Source organism: Xyrauchen texanus, chromosome 14 (assembly GCF_025860055.1).
Source record: "Xyrauchen texanus isolate HMW12.3.18 chromosome 14, RBS_HiC_50CHRs, whole genome shotgun sequence".
Classification (NCBI taxonomy): domain Eukaryota; kingdom Metazoa; phylum Chordata; class Actinopteri; order Cypriniformes; family Catostomidae; genus Xyrauchen; species Xyrauchen texanus.
Window position 1 is genome coordinate 8,849,193 of NC_068289.1, and position 18,918 is coordinate 8,868,110.

At 40.7% G+C, this 18,918-nt stretch overlaps 1 protein-coding gene across 1 annotated transcript in view; it reads right to left on the reverse strand.

Moving 5' to 3' along the window:
• The window catches only part of myo10l3 (myosin X, like 3), a 95,989-nt gene that overhangs the window by 67,481 nt on the left and 9,590 nt on the right, over positions 1-18,918 (reverse strand). Inside the window, exon 2 of the mRNA XM_052142810.1 lies at positions 1,109-1,207. Within this exon, the coding sequence (XP_051998770.1) occupies positions 1,109-1,207 (99 nt within the window). The remainder of the gene's footprint in view (positions 1-1,108; positions 1,208-18,918) is intronic.

Consider the following 18,918-nt stretch of genomic DNA (forward strand, 5'->3'; position numbering starts at 1 on the left):
TCAGTCACATGGTACCTGCATGAGCTTACACAATAATTAACAATCATTTAGAATGTAAAATAATTACAAAAAGAGCATGCCAATGTTTGGTCATTTTGGTTTTTTACGCATTTAGGTATTAAAGGTATACAGTAGTTCACCAAAAAAAAATTCTGTTGTAATTTATTCACAGTCATGTTATTCAAAATCGGAATTGCTTTCTTCTTTGGCAAACAATAGGAGATATTTTAGAGAATGAATGGAAAATGGCAGCGTGAATAATGAAAACATACAGTGACCAAAGATTGTAGAGCTTCAACGAGGTCAAAAAAATAAATAAAAACACCATGTAAGTGGTGAAACTAACTGATAACTTTGTGTGAGGAACAGCCCAAAATTTAAGAAAAGCTGTTTGCTGTAAATTGTCCTCGGTGTGACAAATCTTTTTGTTTTTATCCTCTTTTTCTCCCCAATTTGGAATGCCCAATTTCCCAATTTCCTAAGTCCTCGTGGGGGCGTAGTGACTCGCCTCAATCAGGGTGGCGGAGGATGAATCTCAGTTGCCTCCATGTCTGAGACCGTCAATCTGTGCATCTTATCACGTGGCTTGTTGAGCGTGTTACAGTGGAGACATAGCGCGTGTGGAGACTTCTTGCTATTCTCCACAGCATCCACGCACAACTGACCACGTGCCCCACCGAGAACGAACCAAATTATTGCGACCAGGAGGAGGTTACCCCATGTGACTCTACCCTGCCTAGCAACCGGGTCAATTTGGTTGCTTAGGAGACCTGCACTCAGCACACTCTGGATTCAAACTCACGACTCCAGGGGTGGTAGTCTGCATCTGTACTCGCTGAACTACCCAGGTCCCCTGTGTGGCGTATATTTTTATGGTGTCTTTGTCCATTTTGGAGCTTTGACAAGCCTTGGTCACTGTAAGTTATCATTGTATGGAAAAGATCAGCATGAAGGGTCTCTTTTTTTTTTAGAAATGTCATATGGGTTTGGAACGACATGAGGGTGAGTAACTGAAGACTTTTTAATTGCATTTTTAGGTGAACTAACAGCAGATAGATGGCTTGAATTAAGTTTCCAAAATTATATTTCAGCAGATTGTCCTTCTTACCTCTCCGTAGTCGGTGGTGAGGATGAGGGTTCGGTCATCACAGCAGCTGACGGTGGAGGGCAGGAGCTGCTCCTGGTACCGAACCCACACACGAGCTCCCTGAGAAATAGACAGAAATCATATGAGATAGAAACTAACTACAGCAAACTAATCAGAAAAGCCAGAGAATAGCTTAAGGGGTCAACGTTTTGCTAATTAGGCCCAGTTAGCTTTTGCTGGTAGATTATGTACACCTTTCTTGATTGACGGCCATTCAAAAGTAGCCATGTATTCTGACGAAATAAATTTTTTGCAAGCAATAAATAAAACGATAATTTATTTTATTGCAGATGCTGCTTTAAATTGATGAAAGGAATATTCCAGGTTCAATACAAGTTAAGCTCAATCGTTGATTTCGGTGTTGGTTTAGGGTTAGGGTGTTTTTTTTTTTTACCTGTCATTTGCATTTTTAAAACTATTAGTTTAGGTTAAGTTTTAGGTTAGGGAGGTACATTTTACTCATTAAAACTCCATTTAAATGAACCTTAAATTCCAGAGTCTTCTCCTTACTGTTGTAGATGAAACTGGTGTTTGGCATTAACTGTTTATTGAAACTTCTAGTTTAGGACCTGTAAATAGCACAACAGTTTTAACTGTTCTAATAATAATAATAATAATAATACAATTAAAAAGTTTCTTAAGTACCAGTGTGACAGGGCGGAGTGTGGGGCCGGGTCGTGATTCTACACACCCGACCCCTTATCAGGCTAATCAAGCCTCCGAGAGGGATAAGGGCTGACTGCGGACGGTGATGCAAGAGAGAGAGCGTTTTACTGGCAGCTGCCCTGTGTGTGCTCTCTCTCTCTCTCGGAATGATTTCTTAAATATTAGGTGAAACAGTATATGCTTAGTAGAGTAAGATCTGCTGAAGTGTTTGGGACTATGCAACTTCTTATAGTGACATCAGCCAATCATCAATGTCATCATGACATCATTTTTCATGGTAATGTCATGGCATTTATGGCCAGGTGATTGACTCAAAAACAATTGGGTATAGAACTAAGTGCCCATGAGCAAAGATTGCAGATTTCAAATCATATAGTTTCAAGGGGTTGTACATAAGATCACTTTTAAACACATTGTGATGAGAGATTTCCTTGCTATTTTTGGTTGTTACAGCAACTTAGTATATGAATGGTACAATGTACAATGACAAAGTGCAGGAATAGTATGTTCTTTAAAAAAGTGCTGATAACAGAACATAATGATATAGAGAGGATATCAGAGACCATTTACAATTGATCCATGAAAGACTGAAAGAAGTTGGCAGGGTTGCCCAAAGCAAGCAGTGATCTTAAGTTACCACAGCCCAACCCTTAAACCCCATTAAGATTTCCTTGCTGCTCTGTCTCTATCCTGCACCATCATTAAACCACCACAGCCTTTTAGTTTTGCTACTCTTTCATACAGACATAAAGTGGTGCATTTGACTGGGCGAAAGCTCCCTCCCGATAGGTCTAAGAGCAAATTGTGGGTATGCGGGCAGCATTGAACACTATTTATGCCTATAGCGCATGCAGGAAACCAAAGTCTTTTCAGAGCACCAAACCCTGTACTTGTCTATGTTTAAAAAGAGATGGCTGTTTCTCATGTCAATGTTAAGAAGAAAGAGATGTTTCCCCATGCAAAACTCAATGCCATAATGCTAGGGTGTTTTGGGTGGTTGCTTACTGGCCCAAGTAAAATGAGCCCACTCCCAAGTCGCTATGATATTCTGGTCCCTAGATATTGCTCGGGTTTCTCCTTCAATGTAAGTCCACGTGACTTTCTTTCACCTGTTTTATCAGATGAAAATCATATGTCTGTTTGCTTAGAAAATTAACATATTATTATATGCTAATATAATAATATGTGTACTCGCTCATTATGATGACTTTTCAGTCCAACAGGCGGAATGCACATGTTTAGCGGCTGTGTGCACCTCCCTCTCTTTCCCCAACTGGCTTCTCCGGCTCCTCTTTATCCCTCTCCCAGCTTATTGCGGTAACTCAGCGCACATCCTAATAGCCCGGCCCGGCACTGACCTCTTCCTATACACAATGAGTTACCCATCAAAGCTAAATCAGCCTTAGGGTTAGGGGTTTGTTAAAATTCATAAGCCTAAGAACAACAGTAAAAACCATCACTAATAAATTCCTGACAGGAATCAGTGCCCTTCCTTGTCCACATTATTCCAGAGTACTATTATAGAACAAACCCCCAGAAGCTACAGCTTAACCCACACATTACTTCCTGTTTTCTATTTATGATGAAAACAGCTGCAATGAAAGGGTGGTCTAGCCACCGACATCCATGTTTTTGATCGGAAGGCCAAGAATGCAGATATGGAGACGCAAAAACAAAAAACATGTCTGGCTGTTAAGACCAGTCATCACTTCCTGCTGTTGTGAGCCATTTGTTTTCTTCACATTTGAATCACACCCCCAAAAAAGTCTGTAAATGTAACAAGATTGTTGGTGTTAGTTGGGGCAGTGTGACTATGACAGTTCTGTTCCCAACATTATAAATACAATAAAAGCCATTATTAGAATGTTTGTAATGTTGCCGTTTGTTGGGGCAGTGTAAACCAGACTTTACACTGACAGTCCTCACAGTGTGAGCATTCAGACGGCCAAAAGAGTGTTGAGAGAGTAGTTTGTCCAACAGCACATGAGAACCAAAAGATCAATGGGACCGGCTTCGGCCAGGAAACCCAAGCCCCAAGGTCAGAGCTCAGGGATATCAATCCTCATCAACTATTGATAATGAGCCGACATGTGCAACAGCGTTGGGTTCTGTCAGCAGCATGTGCATGCACACACACAATATATATCCACTCTTTCCAAAACACACTGTATGAAGATGATCATAGACACATGATACTGGAAAAGAGAAGTGGTTAAAATGAGGCCATACACATTCAAGTTTTTAAGTGGTGTGTCAGGACCAGGAGCGTCACTAGACTTGGGCTGAAGTGGGTGTAGCCCCAAATAGTAGTTGACTTTATTTAGTTATCACTTTATTACAATGATAATACAATCAAATTGATTGTGAACAACTAAAGGCCAAAATATACTTTGGTTATCTACGTGCATCAAATTCATCTTGAAATTTAGTTCACAGCACAGTCTGCATGTGCAGCCCAAATGTTATAGTCATGCAGATTGTCCACATCTGTGCATGCCATCTGCATGTACCTGGATCTGACTGTAATAAACAGTCTCACAAAGCTGTCATTGTGCGCATTCATTGAACTGTATGGGGTCATGGTCAAAAGAGTATACTTTAAAAGACTAGAACGCACGACCATGCGTAAGACATAACAGCACGCATGTGTGAAATATACCATCGCTTTAAGACAGAACCATTGGCAGGTCCTGCCAATATACTCTACATGCAAAGACAGCAGTGTTACCTGGGGTGGATTTTTCCAAACCACTCCTTGTGCAATACCATGCCACCACTCTAACTTCTGCTGTTATCTATCTGATTGATAGAGTTATCTATCTGTTTGATAGAGCCATACTGTACAGAGCATGTCAAGTTAATCAAATCAAAAAATAAACTGTGCCAAGATAATCACACAGGAAAATAAACATGGTGCTTTAAAATGTTCTTGTACCCTGAAATCGACCCCATTCCGCCAAATTACTGACAAGAAGAATCACCCAACATTATTGCATCAATTAAAATGTGTTTACATTTACCTGTGCATTCCTGTTGACTGTATTACATAATTTACAACTAAAAACAACTAGCTTTTGGCATAACTGTAAACATTTCACCTGGAAACTGAAGCTTACACGTGCCCATACATACGTTCAACAACACTAACAATTTTGTCCACTTGGGGCACTGGTTCGAGTTTCGGTAAGCACAGACCGATTTCAGTGACAGAAATTCACAGTGCGATTAGTCTGAATTTCTTAATATCCCTGACATACAGCTGCAATGTTATTATTCTATTAAAAAACATAATATTTTTTTAAAAAGCACATTTTTCCAAGATTTTAACTTGTAGTCTTTGTCACCCCATACAAAATATAAACCAAATAGCTGTACCAACGAAGCAGCACAAGGTAATTATTGCTTATATTTTAATTTAATTGCAACTTTTCTCAGAACTGTTTTTCTATTTTTTCAGTTGATCACTTATTTTATTCTCTTTTTGATCAAACCTTTATTGCAGCATTAATAACAGAATTTAAATTCCTCAAATTGCCTGGTTTGAATTATTTATACTTGTACATTAGGTTGCTTTGCATTTTAATAAAATGCTTAAGGGCATACCCCCAAATGTCATTTACAGTATGTCTAGCTGCGCCATCTTCCATACAATCGTAAAAGCTTAAAAATAGCCTGAAATACCAGAAAGGTACATCCATTTTAAACCCAGGCAGACTGATATTGGCATTTCTAGTAAGCATGCACTTAAGAATATGCCATCTTTGAGGAGACCATTGTGTCATCTCTTTTCTAAACTGTTCCACACTCCAATGTATCCTCTATCAACAGAGGATCTCTTTCAGGTTTCTTTTTAAAAGCCTTGCTAAAAGTAGCTCTAATGCACAGGGCCTATGGGACTGAGTTAACTGGGCCTTTAAAAAACAGAAAAAGAAGGGGTGGGGATGCTGAAACTGTATGCTAATGTGCTTTCCCATTGTTTGACAAGCAGAGGAAGACAGCTAACAATCAATCTCTCTTGACATCAATCATCACACGCACGTGTGACGAGACTAAACAAGATTAAAAACCTCAATCGGTGAACGTGTTCTGTAGGCGTTCCCTCCCCAAACAAAATTAGCTTTAGATTTCACAATACTTTTGTTTACAGAAACACAAGAAAGGCAGCTAAACATTTGAACTGAAATCAGGGATCAGATTTGTGACTGGCACGAGAGGAAAACGACTTAAGCACAGGGCATGGAAAAGCTGTTTCACGTGATGTGATTGAGGGTCTACAGATTTAAGAAGATCAGCTGCCGTTGTTGCATATTTCAAAATTACAACATTTCAGCTGTTTTCAGTCTCTGGGTTTGACCCGCACGTGCTTGGTAGTGGGAACAGGACGAGGGAGAGGAGAGGGGGGGAAAATAGAGAGAGAGTGAGGAGAAAGCAGAGTGAGGAGAGAGAGATGAGCCTGTCGGCCCCTGTACTGCTTCCATCCACAACGCCAGGCAATGGCACTGGACCCCTCAGCCATCCCTTTCGGTTGCCGGTTGATGCAGTGCTCCAGTGCCAAAGGATCGAGCACTCCCTCTGCATCGAGATCCTTAGTCAACGTCGAGGACTCCTTGATGCCGCATAACATTATGTGACGTTACAATGAGAATAAACTTTCCTGAAATATTTCTCAGGATAATCTTGATGTTTCCCAAAGAAAAGCAATCAAATGATAAAATGGATGAAAAAGAATCCTATATCCTGAGCCATACAGGTATCAAAATATGAGACTTGGAGGTGAGCTCTTTTGATTTGGGTGAGCAGTCCCTTAGCAATCATCCAAAACACCCTAGCAACCAACTAAATACGCCCAGGCTACCCAGGCTATTGCAGTAATGTGCTAAAAACTACTCTGAACATATTAGCATTAGCAACCATATACGGTTGCAATCACCCAAAACACTGTAGCATTGTGGTAGCGAGTTTTTCTTGGGCAAGCATCACTTACATTTTTGTCAGGAAATGTAAATATGTAGACAACTGGTCTTTCAAATCAACAGAGAAACATTAAAATAACAGGTGTTTGTCTCTGCTCAAGCCTCAAGGATACTCAATGTCAGGTAGCACCATATCAAGATGTGGCTTTTCCCCATGCCCTATACAAAAGGCAAAATGGACAGAGATAAATTACAGTTGCATACAAGTGGGTTAACCCATTACGCTCCATTCTTCATATATTCCCAAAAACATATGCATTACCATATCATCTTTTTTAAATCACATAAAAAAAAAATATGGAAGCCTCCCTGGCTGGAATGCCTGTATTTCATATTTATTTTGAGTGAACTCAAAGGAGCAGAGGAACTCTGTCTTTTAATATTCCCACTGTAATGACAATATTTTAGACCAGACATGTTTCCACTGGCACTGCTAGAAACCACCATACCCTCTGTATGATGTCATAGAGTGTGTGGTGAGGTTAAAAGGTTTTCCAGCTCCATGATGTGTGCCTCTGAACTGACAGAAGTATAAACCTGCTTTGTGCACAGGCTGTATTGTATAGACAACAGATGGTCACAGAAACTCAAACCTCCTCCTCCCATTCTCTTCTCCGCTTCCCTCATTTCTTCCCCACCTTTCCATCACCTCGGCTGTCTCAAAGCAGAATGGTCATGCTCAGGTCCCCGAGGGCAACCGAGCGGAAATCCCTCAACAAAGACCAGCTGGGCAACTCTGAGGCAGGGTTTTGTCTGTCAAACTGCAGCACATGTGCAAACAAAATCCCTCATATCATTCTCTTAGATGTGAATCAGCTTCTTTTAAAGTTCACAGAGTTGTTGCTTTTCTGCAATGTCGCCGTTCACACTGAATGGCAGTTTGAGACATTGCCTTACAGATAAGACAGAGCCGTGGTGCACAAAATCATATTTCATAACTTGTGAAAACTCAACACTTCTATTTTTTCAGCTAATTTAAAAGCACCTGTTAAAGAGTTCCCCTTCTGTCACTCACTCGACGTTGTGTCGAATGTAGTGACACAAGGGGGTCTTTCTTGAGAGCCTCTTGTACCTCTGGATTTGAGAAATATCCCACCCCGGACATACGGGTATAAATGGAAGCGTACGTGCTTCTGTCAGTCAGATTTTTTCTTCGGAGTCAAGCAAGCTGAGTCTCACTACTGCCCCACTCACCTCTAACCAGAGCATTGCTGTTGGATCTACGGCACGTTTCCAGCGGCTTTCTCCCTCTCTGCACGCTGTGAATGCATTTGTTCATTTGTTAAAGTGAATGCCATTTCAGCCGACCACCACATCGCTCCTTCTTCCCATGGGATTGAGGACGACCCGGCTGGCGATGGAGGCGATTTGGGGATGGCAGCGGGCTCAGTTTCAACCCGGCACGCTTGCTTGCTTCCGTCCGGGCTCCCTCGAGCCCCCTGAGTTGGATTATGACGTCGGTGCTGCATCAGAGAGTATTCAGGCATCTGACGCAGAAGACTCGACTGGGCTGCCACCTTCGGGTCAGCCCGCCCAATCTGAGGCTGATGCGCAGATGGCCGACATGCTTTCCCGGGCTGCCGTGAGCATCGGGTTGGATTGTAAACCTCCGTCCTCCCCACAGCCTTCACGGCTTGACAATTGGTACCTCGGGTCAGGGCTCCGCTCTCAGCCACAACACGTTGCGCTGGTTTTCCAGGACCATCCGACTCGGCTACAGGATTCAATTCGCCAGGCTCCTGCCAAGTTTCAGTGGTATTCGCTCCACTTCGATGCCTGGCAAAAATGCCAGCACTTTACGTACAGAGATTACAACTCTGCTACTCAAGGATGTGATAGAGCCTTTCCCTCCAGCCGAGATGAAGAAGGGTTCTACAGCCCTTACTTCATCGTACCCAAAAAAGGCAGTGGGTTGCAGCCAATATTGGACTTGGGAGTTCTCAACCGGGCTTTACACAAACTCCCGTTCAAAATGCTCATGCAGAAATGAGCGTGCGCAATCGGTGCTAACGTGCCTCGCTCTCTTTGTGCCCGGCACAGCGGCTCCTCTAAAACAGTTCCAGAGGCTCCTGGAGAATATGGCATCCTCAGCCACGGTCGCACCGCTCAGGTTGATGCATGTGAAACCGCTTTAGCACTGGCTTCAGACTCGAGTCCCGAGATGGACATGGCACCACGGCATGTACCGTGGGTTAATCACCCCTTCCTACCATCAGACTTTCAACCCTTGGACAGACCTCTGTTTTCTGTGTACAGTAGTCCCCCTACAGCAGGTGTCCATACGTGTCGTGGTCACCATAGACGCCTCTCAACTGAGTTGGGTTGCCGTGCTGCGTTGGCACATCAACTGCCTAGAGTTGCTGGCTGTATTGCTGGGGGTATGATATTACGAGAGTTGTTGGCTCTCGAAATATGTCACAACTCGCCCACCATCTCCTCCTTTGGAGAGTGGCGGCTCCACCCCCAGATGGTCCAGCTAATTTGGGACCAGTTCGGCATGGCACAGGTAGACCTTTTTGCCTCCCAAGACAATTCCCACTGTCCGCACTGGTACTCTCTAACGGAGGCCCCTCTGGGGGACAGACGCGCTGGCGCACAGCTGGCCTCGGGGGCTGCGCAAGCATGCATTTCCCCCAGTGAGCCTTCTTGCACTGGTGCTGTGCAAGGTCAGGGAGGACGTGGAACAAGTCACCTTAGCGGCTCCTTACTGTCCCACACAGACTTTGTTCTCAGATCTCACGCTCCTCGCGACAGATCCCTGGAATAGGTGCTACACAGGTCGGGCCCTCGTGTGGACTTGTCCCCCTGTGTGTATTTTCCATGGTACGGTCCCCTTGCGAGCGGACCCGCGTCTCCCTTGGGCAGTCTCTCTGCCCCTTTCGCTGTGTTTGTAGAGCTCCTCCATTACTAGGTAGGACCTACCACCGCGCCACTTCCACGTGTGGCTTGACAACCCATGTAAATTATTGGCCACATGTTACCTCCCCCCAGGTCTCCAGAGAGTCTTTTCCACGTGAAAGAATAGGAACGGAAAAGAACGCCTTCCCTGATGCGTTTTATAGCGTTAAGATAGCCCCAGTCACTTTATGCTCAATGACGAGAAACATAGAGAGAGAAAAGGCCGCGGTAGGCCAGCTTGCTCCAATGATAGTCATGTCGCTTGTTCCCCCCTCAGGGGTGCTGGGAACCTAAGAACTGCATATGACACTTTTCTGGGGCATTGGGGAGGGTTACGTGTGGCCGATACAGTTGCTTCTAGCACACAGTAGCTTGCTTGCACCTGTGTCAGCAGTTCACGTAACACGGTCTAGTGCATGGCGTTTTTAAATGAGACCCTTTGTGTCACTACATTCGACATAACGTCGAGTGAGTGACAGAAGGGGAACAACACGGTTACTGTTGTAACCTCCGCTCCCTCATAGAGGGAATGAGACATTGTGTCCCCTTGCCATGACACTAGACCTACCACTGTAAATGGCCGAACCTTACTCTCGGCTCCTCAGTGAAAAACCTGACTGACTAGATGCACGTCCGCTTCCCTTTATACCCGTATGTCCTTGGAAGGGACATACAAATTCTGTCTGCCAATTTCTCATTGGCCTTTTCTCAAATACAAAGGTACATGAGGCTCTCAAGAAAGACCCCTTGTATCACTACATTCGACACAACGTCTCGTTCCCTCCATCAGGGAACAGAGGTTACAATAGTAACCATGACGTTATATATTCATTATAAAGTCCAGCTTCTAAGCTGTAAAATGACACAGATTTTGTGTTGGTCAAGTGAAAGTTTTTTTATTAGTTTTATTTTAATTGTATTTTTTTTAAGCACTGAGCCTCAAAGTAGAATAAAAATATGAATTGATTATTAAGCGACTCAAAAGCAAGCATAGAGTATATCCCTGATTTATTTTCTCTCTGCATGGCAGGCAACATGTATAAAAAACAAAATGCTTGATATACTCGTTTTTAATGCTACAATAATTTAATAAATACTTCTGAATCCACAAATTATTTTGCCTTTGTTTATTTATTAAATGTATAGTTATTTCAGAAATGAAGGCCTTTTCTCTCAATATACAGTACTAGCACTTGGCTGTCCACTCACAGAATGATACAGACACACCGATGCAGAAATTTAAATGCAAATCACCACACTGGCCACTACGTGGAGCCTACGGTATAGGTTTGACGCAGAATTATAAACTGGCCTTAATACGCTCTGTGACTCTGAACCCTCACAAAAGGCTACTGTTACCTCTGTGTGTTAAACAGAGCCAATTTTTGAGAAAATTTGCTGATTAATGACCCTGAAACATTAATGAGACTACACTGTGCAAGGTGGCATGTCTCTTTCTCCTTATGGCAAGAAGCCCAAGACGAAGAGTATCAAGTGATCCAATCAACTCAGCAAAAGAAAACTAATCAACTTCTACAAAACAAGACGATACTTTATTTTTTCAGATCTCAGTGCACATAGTATTTGGCATGGGATCACTGACCATGCATGAGACAGCAAAAACTGAGGACAGGGAGGAAATTTCAGTATTTCAGTTTGTTTGAGAAGATGAATAGAAGAGCTCCAGGGTACTTTACCAATATCATAAAGACTCTTTTCCAAAGCAGCTGGTAACACTCTGTTTCAATTGTATTCCTGCACACTATTTAGATCTTAAACAGTGACACTAATCCAAATTACCATAACAATGCTGTAACCTCCACTGACCTCTGACTCTCCTTTAATGCAGATGTGAAGAGCACACAAAAATATTGGCACCCTTAGTAAATATGAGCAAAGAAGGCTTTGAAAATATTTTTGATCTTTCATTCAAAAAATTCTTAAAATCTAACCTTTAATTGAAGTAAAACAATTGAAAGAGGGGAAATATCTCATTAATAAATAAATATTTTTCTCCAAAACACATTGGTCACAATGATTGACACCCCTACATTTACATTTATGCATTTGGCAGATGCTTTTATCCAAAGCGACTTACAGTGCAATTATTACAGGGACAATCCCCCTGGAACAACCTGGAGTTAAGTGCCTTGCTCAAGGACACAATGGTGGTGGCCATGGGGTTCGAACCAGTGACCTTCTGATTAACAGTTATGTGCTTTACCCACTACGCCACCCCCCAACCCCCCCATTCTTTTTTTTTTTTTTTTGGTGCACCTGGGTGACTAGGAACATGAACTTGTTCAGCCATGACTTCTTGTTTCAGAGGGGTATAAATATGAGTTATCACACAGGCCAAAATCATCAATCACAGTGGGTTAGACTAAAGAATCACCTACATCACCAAAAGTTCTATGAGTGGGTTTCAAGAAAAAAAGCCTCTGCTCTCATCCAACAACAAACTGAAGTGTCTTCAGTTTACCAGACACTACTGGAACTTCAAATGCGACCAGGTTCTATGGTCAGATGAAACAAAAAAAGAGCTTTTTGGCAGCAAACACCGGAGATGGGTTTGGCACACAAAGAGATGAAGAAGTACACAATACCAACAGTTAAATGTGGTGGTGGATCTTTAATGCCGTGGGGCTGATTTTCTGCCAGAAGTACTGCATACATGGCATTGCGAGCTCTATCAAATACTAACAGATAAAAAAATCAAAACCTGGATGCCTCTGCCAGAAAGCATACAATGGACCCTGGTTAGATCTTCCAGCAGGACAATTATCCAAAACAAACAACAAAATGGTTCTCTGACCACAAAATCAATGTTCTGTCATGGCCATTCCCAGTCCACTGACCTGAACCCCATAGAAAATTTGTGGGGTGAACTGAAGAGGAGAGTCGACCAACATGGACCCCGGAATATTAAGGATCTGGAGAAATTCTGTATGGAGGATGGTCTCAGATTCCTTGCCAGGCGTTCTCCAAACTCCTTAGGCATGATAAGACAAGACTCAGAACTGTTACCTTGGTAAAGTGAGGTTGCAAAAAGTATTGAATAAAAAGGTGCCAATAATTATGGCCAGTGCATTTTGGAGAAAAATATTTATTTAGTAATGAGTTATTTCCCCTGTTTCAATTGTTTTACTTCAATTAAAGGGTATATTTCTGACTTCTTTGCTCATATTAATCAAGGGTGCAAATATTTTTGGCCACCACAGTATATTGAAGATTAAAGTGTCTGGTGCAACTCAATACTGACTGTAGGATGGCACACACACATACAGAAAACATTATGATAAGGGTCTTACGGTTCAATCTGTTAATTCCATGTAACTAGACTATTTTCATTTGATTATCTTAAGACAGATGTCTAGCAAAAAAATATGCTCTTTATCAACCTCACATGGTATTTAATACAGAGATAGCAGTCTTTGCAAATGCCCATACAAGCCTTCTACTCACGTCTACTGGACAAACTGCTAATTCATTGAGCAAAATGGCAGATGACAGTTCAAACCTTTCTGAGAGATGTCTGTAAAACTCCTCTTTTCTATATAAAACCAGTCAGTGGCCTAGAAGCTGCAGGTTGAGTTGTTGCTCTGCATCCAAGTTCAGGGACTTGACTTGAGCAAATGATTGAGATTAGGGGTTGGAGTTTGATTGGATGGTCTGCAATTGGTGAGAGATCACAAACTTGGCTGCTGACCAATACTGGCTATAGCTCACAATTTCAAAACTTTACAGATCTACAGATGTCCTTTGATGAGAACAGTGTTGAACAGTGTCACCTGTAGGAATGGCTCAAGATGGTCGACTGGTCATGCAATAACCAGTTAGTAATCCAATAATCAGTTAGTGAGGTCCACTAGATAGAATCTAGATTTTTGTCTTCATAGTATTTTTTATTGGCAGGAATATAAAGAGGATTCATTTTAAACAAGTTCATCACCTTCAACAATACATTTCAAGACAATCACTAGGCAATAAACAGCTATAGATGATCACACTAGTTATTTGTTGAAAATTGTTCTGTTATCATAAATATAGTACATAAAATACTGATTTGTGTTAAAATTGTATTATGTGAGACAAAAGAGAGCGCGGAGTCTCTAGAAACAGCTGAATTCAAGCTCTGATTTGCGTCACAGTTCTGTTGGTGTTTATTTTGAAATAATTAAAGTCCGATTGCTTATTATCCTGGTTATAATACAACTACTTACCAAATAAATAAATGGACATGAAATATTGATTTGGGTTTATATTGATTTATTAGCTTGTAGAGATACGAGAAGTAAGAACAATTACTCGCAATTAATTGGGATAGATGTCTTTTTCACGCATCGATAATCAGAAGATTTTCCCGATGATACCGGGCACATCTGGAGGACGACATGCCATGTTCTAAAATTTTTCTAAAAGACTTTCCAAGACTTTCACCCACTGTTGTACTTGTGTATATTGAAATGAGTGAAATGGAAAGCATGCAAATTAGGCTTCTAATTTAAATGTTGGTTAATTTCAATATATTGATGCCTCGTAAATATAGATAAAATAAGGTGCTGATAAATAATCAATAAATGGATAATTTATGACATCCCTACTTGCAACACCAGGATGACCAGAGAAATATTACTTTATCAATTGCACATCTGGACACTAGATGGCATGTTTGACCAATCAGAATCAAGGGTTCCAGAGAGCAGTGTTATAGATATTATATAATATATTCCACGATTTAATTACAGTAAAGGATAGGCTACATAAAATAGCAAACATAAAATGAACACTTCCTGAACATAATTTGCTTATTTTATACCATATAAACTCAAAATTCAACTGAAAATGGCTCTTAATAAATGTATATATATATATGTCTTCCACAAGACATGATCTTTACCCAACCTAATTATATGAGGCTTCCTTAAGACCGTTCATTTTGAAAATATGTAGTTTTGCACATCCACCTCTGTATTCCACTAAATATCAAAGACAACTGAACCACACAAAAGCCTAAAAAATGTGGGGAAAGTCCGGAGAGGGGAAAACTGTGCCTTGGAATGCCTCCTCTATGTCAGGCATTACCATCAAGTGATCAGTGAAACCAAGGCAACTCTCTCCTGCCCCATGTCCTCAACTTCACCAGACCAGCATGACATCATGTAAGCTAAAGAGAGGTTTGTCACACCTGAAATCAAGGTCACAAGAACAATGGATGTTTAACATGCTATAAGATATAGTTCGACCATCTGATATGAACATAATCCTGTAAGTGAGCACAAATGTTTTCAAACTCTGAGACTTATTTCAGGAATTAATTATAATCAAATCTCCTTACCTGATGTGAAAGTGATACATTCACAACATTAACAATTTAGAACATGTAAATCTACAGTTGAAATGACAGTAGGGAGAAGGTGAAGTGTTTTGTAAAGAATCAGATAAACAGGCTTGATGCTCCGTCACTCGGTTGACAGCAGTATGAATAAATGATGGAGCAGCAGCTGATCAGAAATTAGCTAATGGAGAGCCTGCAGCCCCAGGAGAATAACACTTCCCAGACTTCCCCCAGACCAGACAATAGAGAGAGTACTATATTAGCTTTGAGAGATGTTGACACTTAATGGTATTAACCTTACAACTGAGATATTTGACTGATCTGCATAAAGCATAGCCTTAAGACAGTGATTAAAGGTCCTCGCAGGTTGTAATTTAAACACAATATGAATGAGTTGTGGATGAATATTGAATATGAATATGGAAGTGGAGAAGACTGAAGGCTTTTGTGGACTAGTCTTGCATAACCATACCTTAAACTAAATGACAAAAGCTCTGGTCCACATTGCATCCATCCATCTACACAGTTTTAAATGTGTAGACTTTGTAATCAAAATGTTGCACCTCCATGATTAATAAATACTGATGATTTCACAAACATAACTCTGGAAGCAAGTGGAATTGTTCTTCTTGTGGATATCCAGCTTACTTACTACAAAGTGCTTGAAACAAAATGTTGAATATCTTTCCCTGTGTGGCCTTATACCTGCAAGTTGCGAAAAGGCAGCCAACCAGATTAGAGCTTGCCAGATCAAGAAAGTGCTTTCCAGTTTTGTGTGAAATACACATACATTAAGTCAAATGGATGTTCTGTGTGGATAAAAAGCCTTTTCTGCTGTGGTAAAGCCAAATACTAAAGTGAAGTGAATTGTATAAATCAAATGAACAAGGCTGTGAAATAAAGCATTTACTAAACAATTGTGGTTTTACAAAATCATGCCACAAGCATATGGCCTCCATTGTAGAAAGGTCATAACATAAGGAACTAGGGGAGGGGACAGGGGTATTACTGATGTGGCTCTGCTCTCAGCTGTAGCATTCAACAAAGACACAACTGCTATTCTGCTATAATTGGCCTTTTTTAATAAGAGATTTGACCTCATCTGACAAAACACAAAAGAGGATCTTTTTCCAGTACCAAAACAACTCACATGTCCAGAAGTGGAGGAGAAACAAACACTAATGTCCGCAGTCATCATTAGCATCTCAGAAGCCTTTAATAGGCCTGGTACCACTACTGTATCACATATAATTTAATCTCCTGGAGAACACAAACTGTACAACATCTGTTGAGGTTTTATCTGAGTCAGATTATTGCCTTCTTGAACGGATTCCTTTTAATGTGGTAAGCCAGCAAAACAATAAATGTTGATTAATGCACAAATGTCTCATACACCAAATAAAAGTACAATATATTTTTAACACCTGGGTATCTTAACTCCTCGTCCTCTATGGAAGTAGTTTAGCCACTTTTTAATAGTTTAGCTTTTACAGTATCAAGCTATTTTTTCCAACCAGATGCAGTGTAGTGTGAAAAAACAATACATTACTGTAGATGAAGACTCCACTAATATCAGTAACCATATTTAAAAAAGCAGGTAAACCGAATTCCTTAAAAAAAAAACAAGTAAAAGTAAAAAGTCAATGTACTTATTTGGCAGTAAATGTACTTATTTGGCTCAAGTTTAAGTGAACAAGGAATAGTCCACTTTACTTGAGACAAATAAGTACTGTACATTTACTAGATTTTTTTAAGGCAATAGGTTTCCTCACTTTTTTAAGTAAAGTCAACTTATTGCATTTTACAGTATGACAGACAAAAACTAAAGAATTTCTACAATGGCATCTGTGACTGAAAACTATTGATTTTGAATGATGCTGCATCAACACAGCTAGGTGTCACTGTAAGTCCAAGACGACAAACAAAAAAGTTACTGAGTGCACCTATAAGTAGCTTACATTGTGGTTAGCTACTTACTTTTTGTCAGTAGTTTGTTGCATAGCTAACTACAGTATATTGACTGCAACAACTATAAACTGTGAGTAGCTTGTAGCTTAGCAAACTACAGTTTCAAAGTAGCTTCCCCAACACTGCCTTAAACTATCCCAGACATCCTTCTGGCCTGTAACTATCATCTGCACATCGGCAAATCAGAACAAAAATCCCACACAGGTTGTGTTACCTACTGAGAACATAATGAGAAGTGTATTTCTCTGCTGGTTGCCTCGGGTCTAGGCAGAACACACACACACACACACACACACACACACACACGTGGTGTTTCCATGTTTTATGGGGACTTTCCATAGACATAATGGTTTTTATACTGTACAAACTTTATATTCTATCCCCTAAACCTAACCCTACCCCTAAACCTAACCCTCACAGAAAACTTTCTGCATTTTTACATTTTCAAAAAACATAATTTAGTATGATTTATAAGCTGTTTTCCTCATGGGGACTGACAAAATGTCCCCACAAGGTCAAAAATTTCGGGTTTTACTATCCTTATGGGGACATTTGGTCCCCACAAAGTGATAAATACACACTCACACACACACACACACACACACACACACACACACACACACACACACACACACACGTTGTGTTTCCATGTTTTATGGGGACTTTCCATAGACATAATGGTTTTTATACTGTACAAACTTTATATTCTATCCCCTAAACCTAACCCTACCCCTAAACCTAACCCTCACAGAAAACTTTCTGCGTTTTTACATTTTCAAAAAACATAATTTAGTGTGATTTATAAGCTGTTTTCCTCATGGGGACCGACAAAATGTCCCCACAAGGTCAAAAATTTCGGGTTTTACTATCCTTATGGGGACATTTGGTCCCCACAAAGTGATAAATACACGCTCACACACACACACATACATACACACACACACACACACACACACACACACATATTGCTTTTTGTGCTTTCCCACATCCATTAAATAAAAGGAATGTGCATAGCTTGTTGATCATTCAATGCTGACTAATGACTTTAAGCACCACTTATGGACATCAAGCCTCATAAAAAAAATTCCAGTTATTTTAACACAATCCAGCCATTTCACAAGAATACAGATGGGCCTCAATTAGGGTGATTTCTGAAGTATAATCACAGTATTGCAAACAGTATGCATTCTTTCTCATTGAACAGATCATGTTTGGGGCTCAACTCGTTTTAACTGATGACTATATTCCACAACACGTCACAGGCGTCCTTTGGTTATGTCTTAATCACAGAGGAAAAACTCTTACTATTATTGGAAAAACTCACCATTTGGGCAAGCTTAACAATTTCATGTTAAGTTTATTTCTCTAGAACTCAGACTCAGAAGTAAGTCAGAATAATCAATAACCCGAGAGCAACATACATTTTTAGCAGAAACACACTGTAATATTTCTGCTATTTCATCATTATGAAACAAATAATCTTGAGGGCAATACTGGTTTGATATTAAAAAAGATTTAATGAGGCAAGGATGATATTACATGTCAGCTGTGCAAATCATTGATCTTCTTAAAAATAAACCATATCTAATCTGTAACATATTAAATTAAACACTGTTAAATGTTCAAGAATTATATTTAAAAAAAATTATAATAATTTCTAATTGTGACAAGGAGGGGGTGGGGTGGGTCCGGGTTGTGAGGGCAAACAGCCGGCCCTGAATTAGGCTAATCAGCCAGGAGGGGGATAAAGATGAGCCGGAGATACCAGGTTGAGAGAGAGAGAAGCATGCGGCCAAGTTGCATGTGTGTCTGTGTTTTATGTTGTTTTAAATTTTGACATTAAAATTACATTTACTGTTCAGCCGGTTCCCGGAGAGCCGGAGGACCAGTGCTGTCTGCCGAAGAAGGGGATGAGCGGCTCTGTCCGC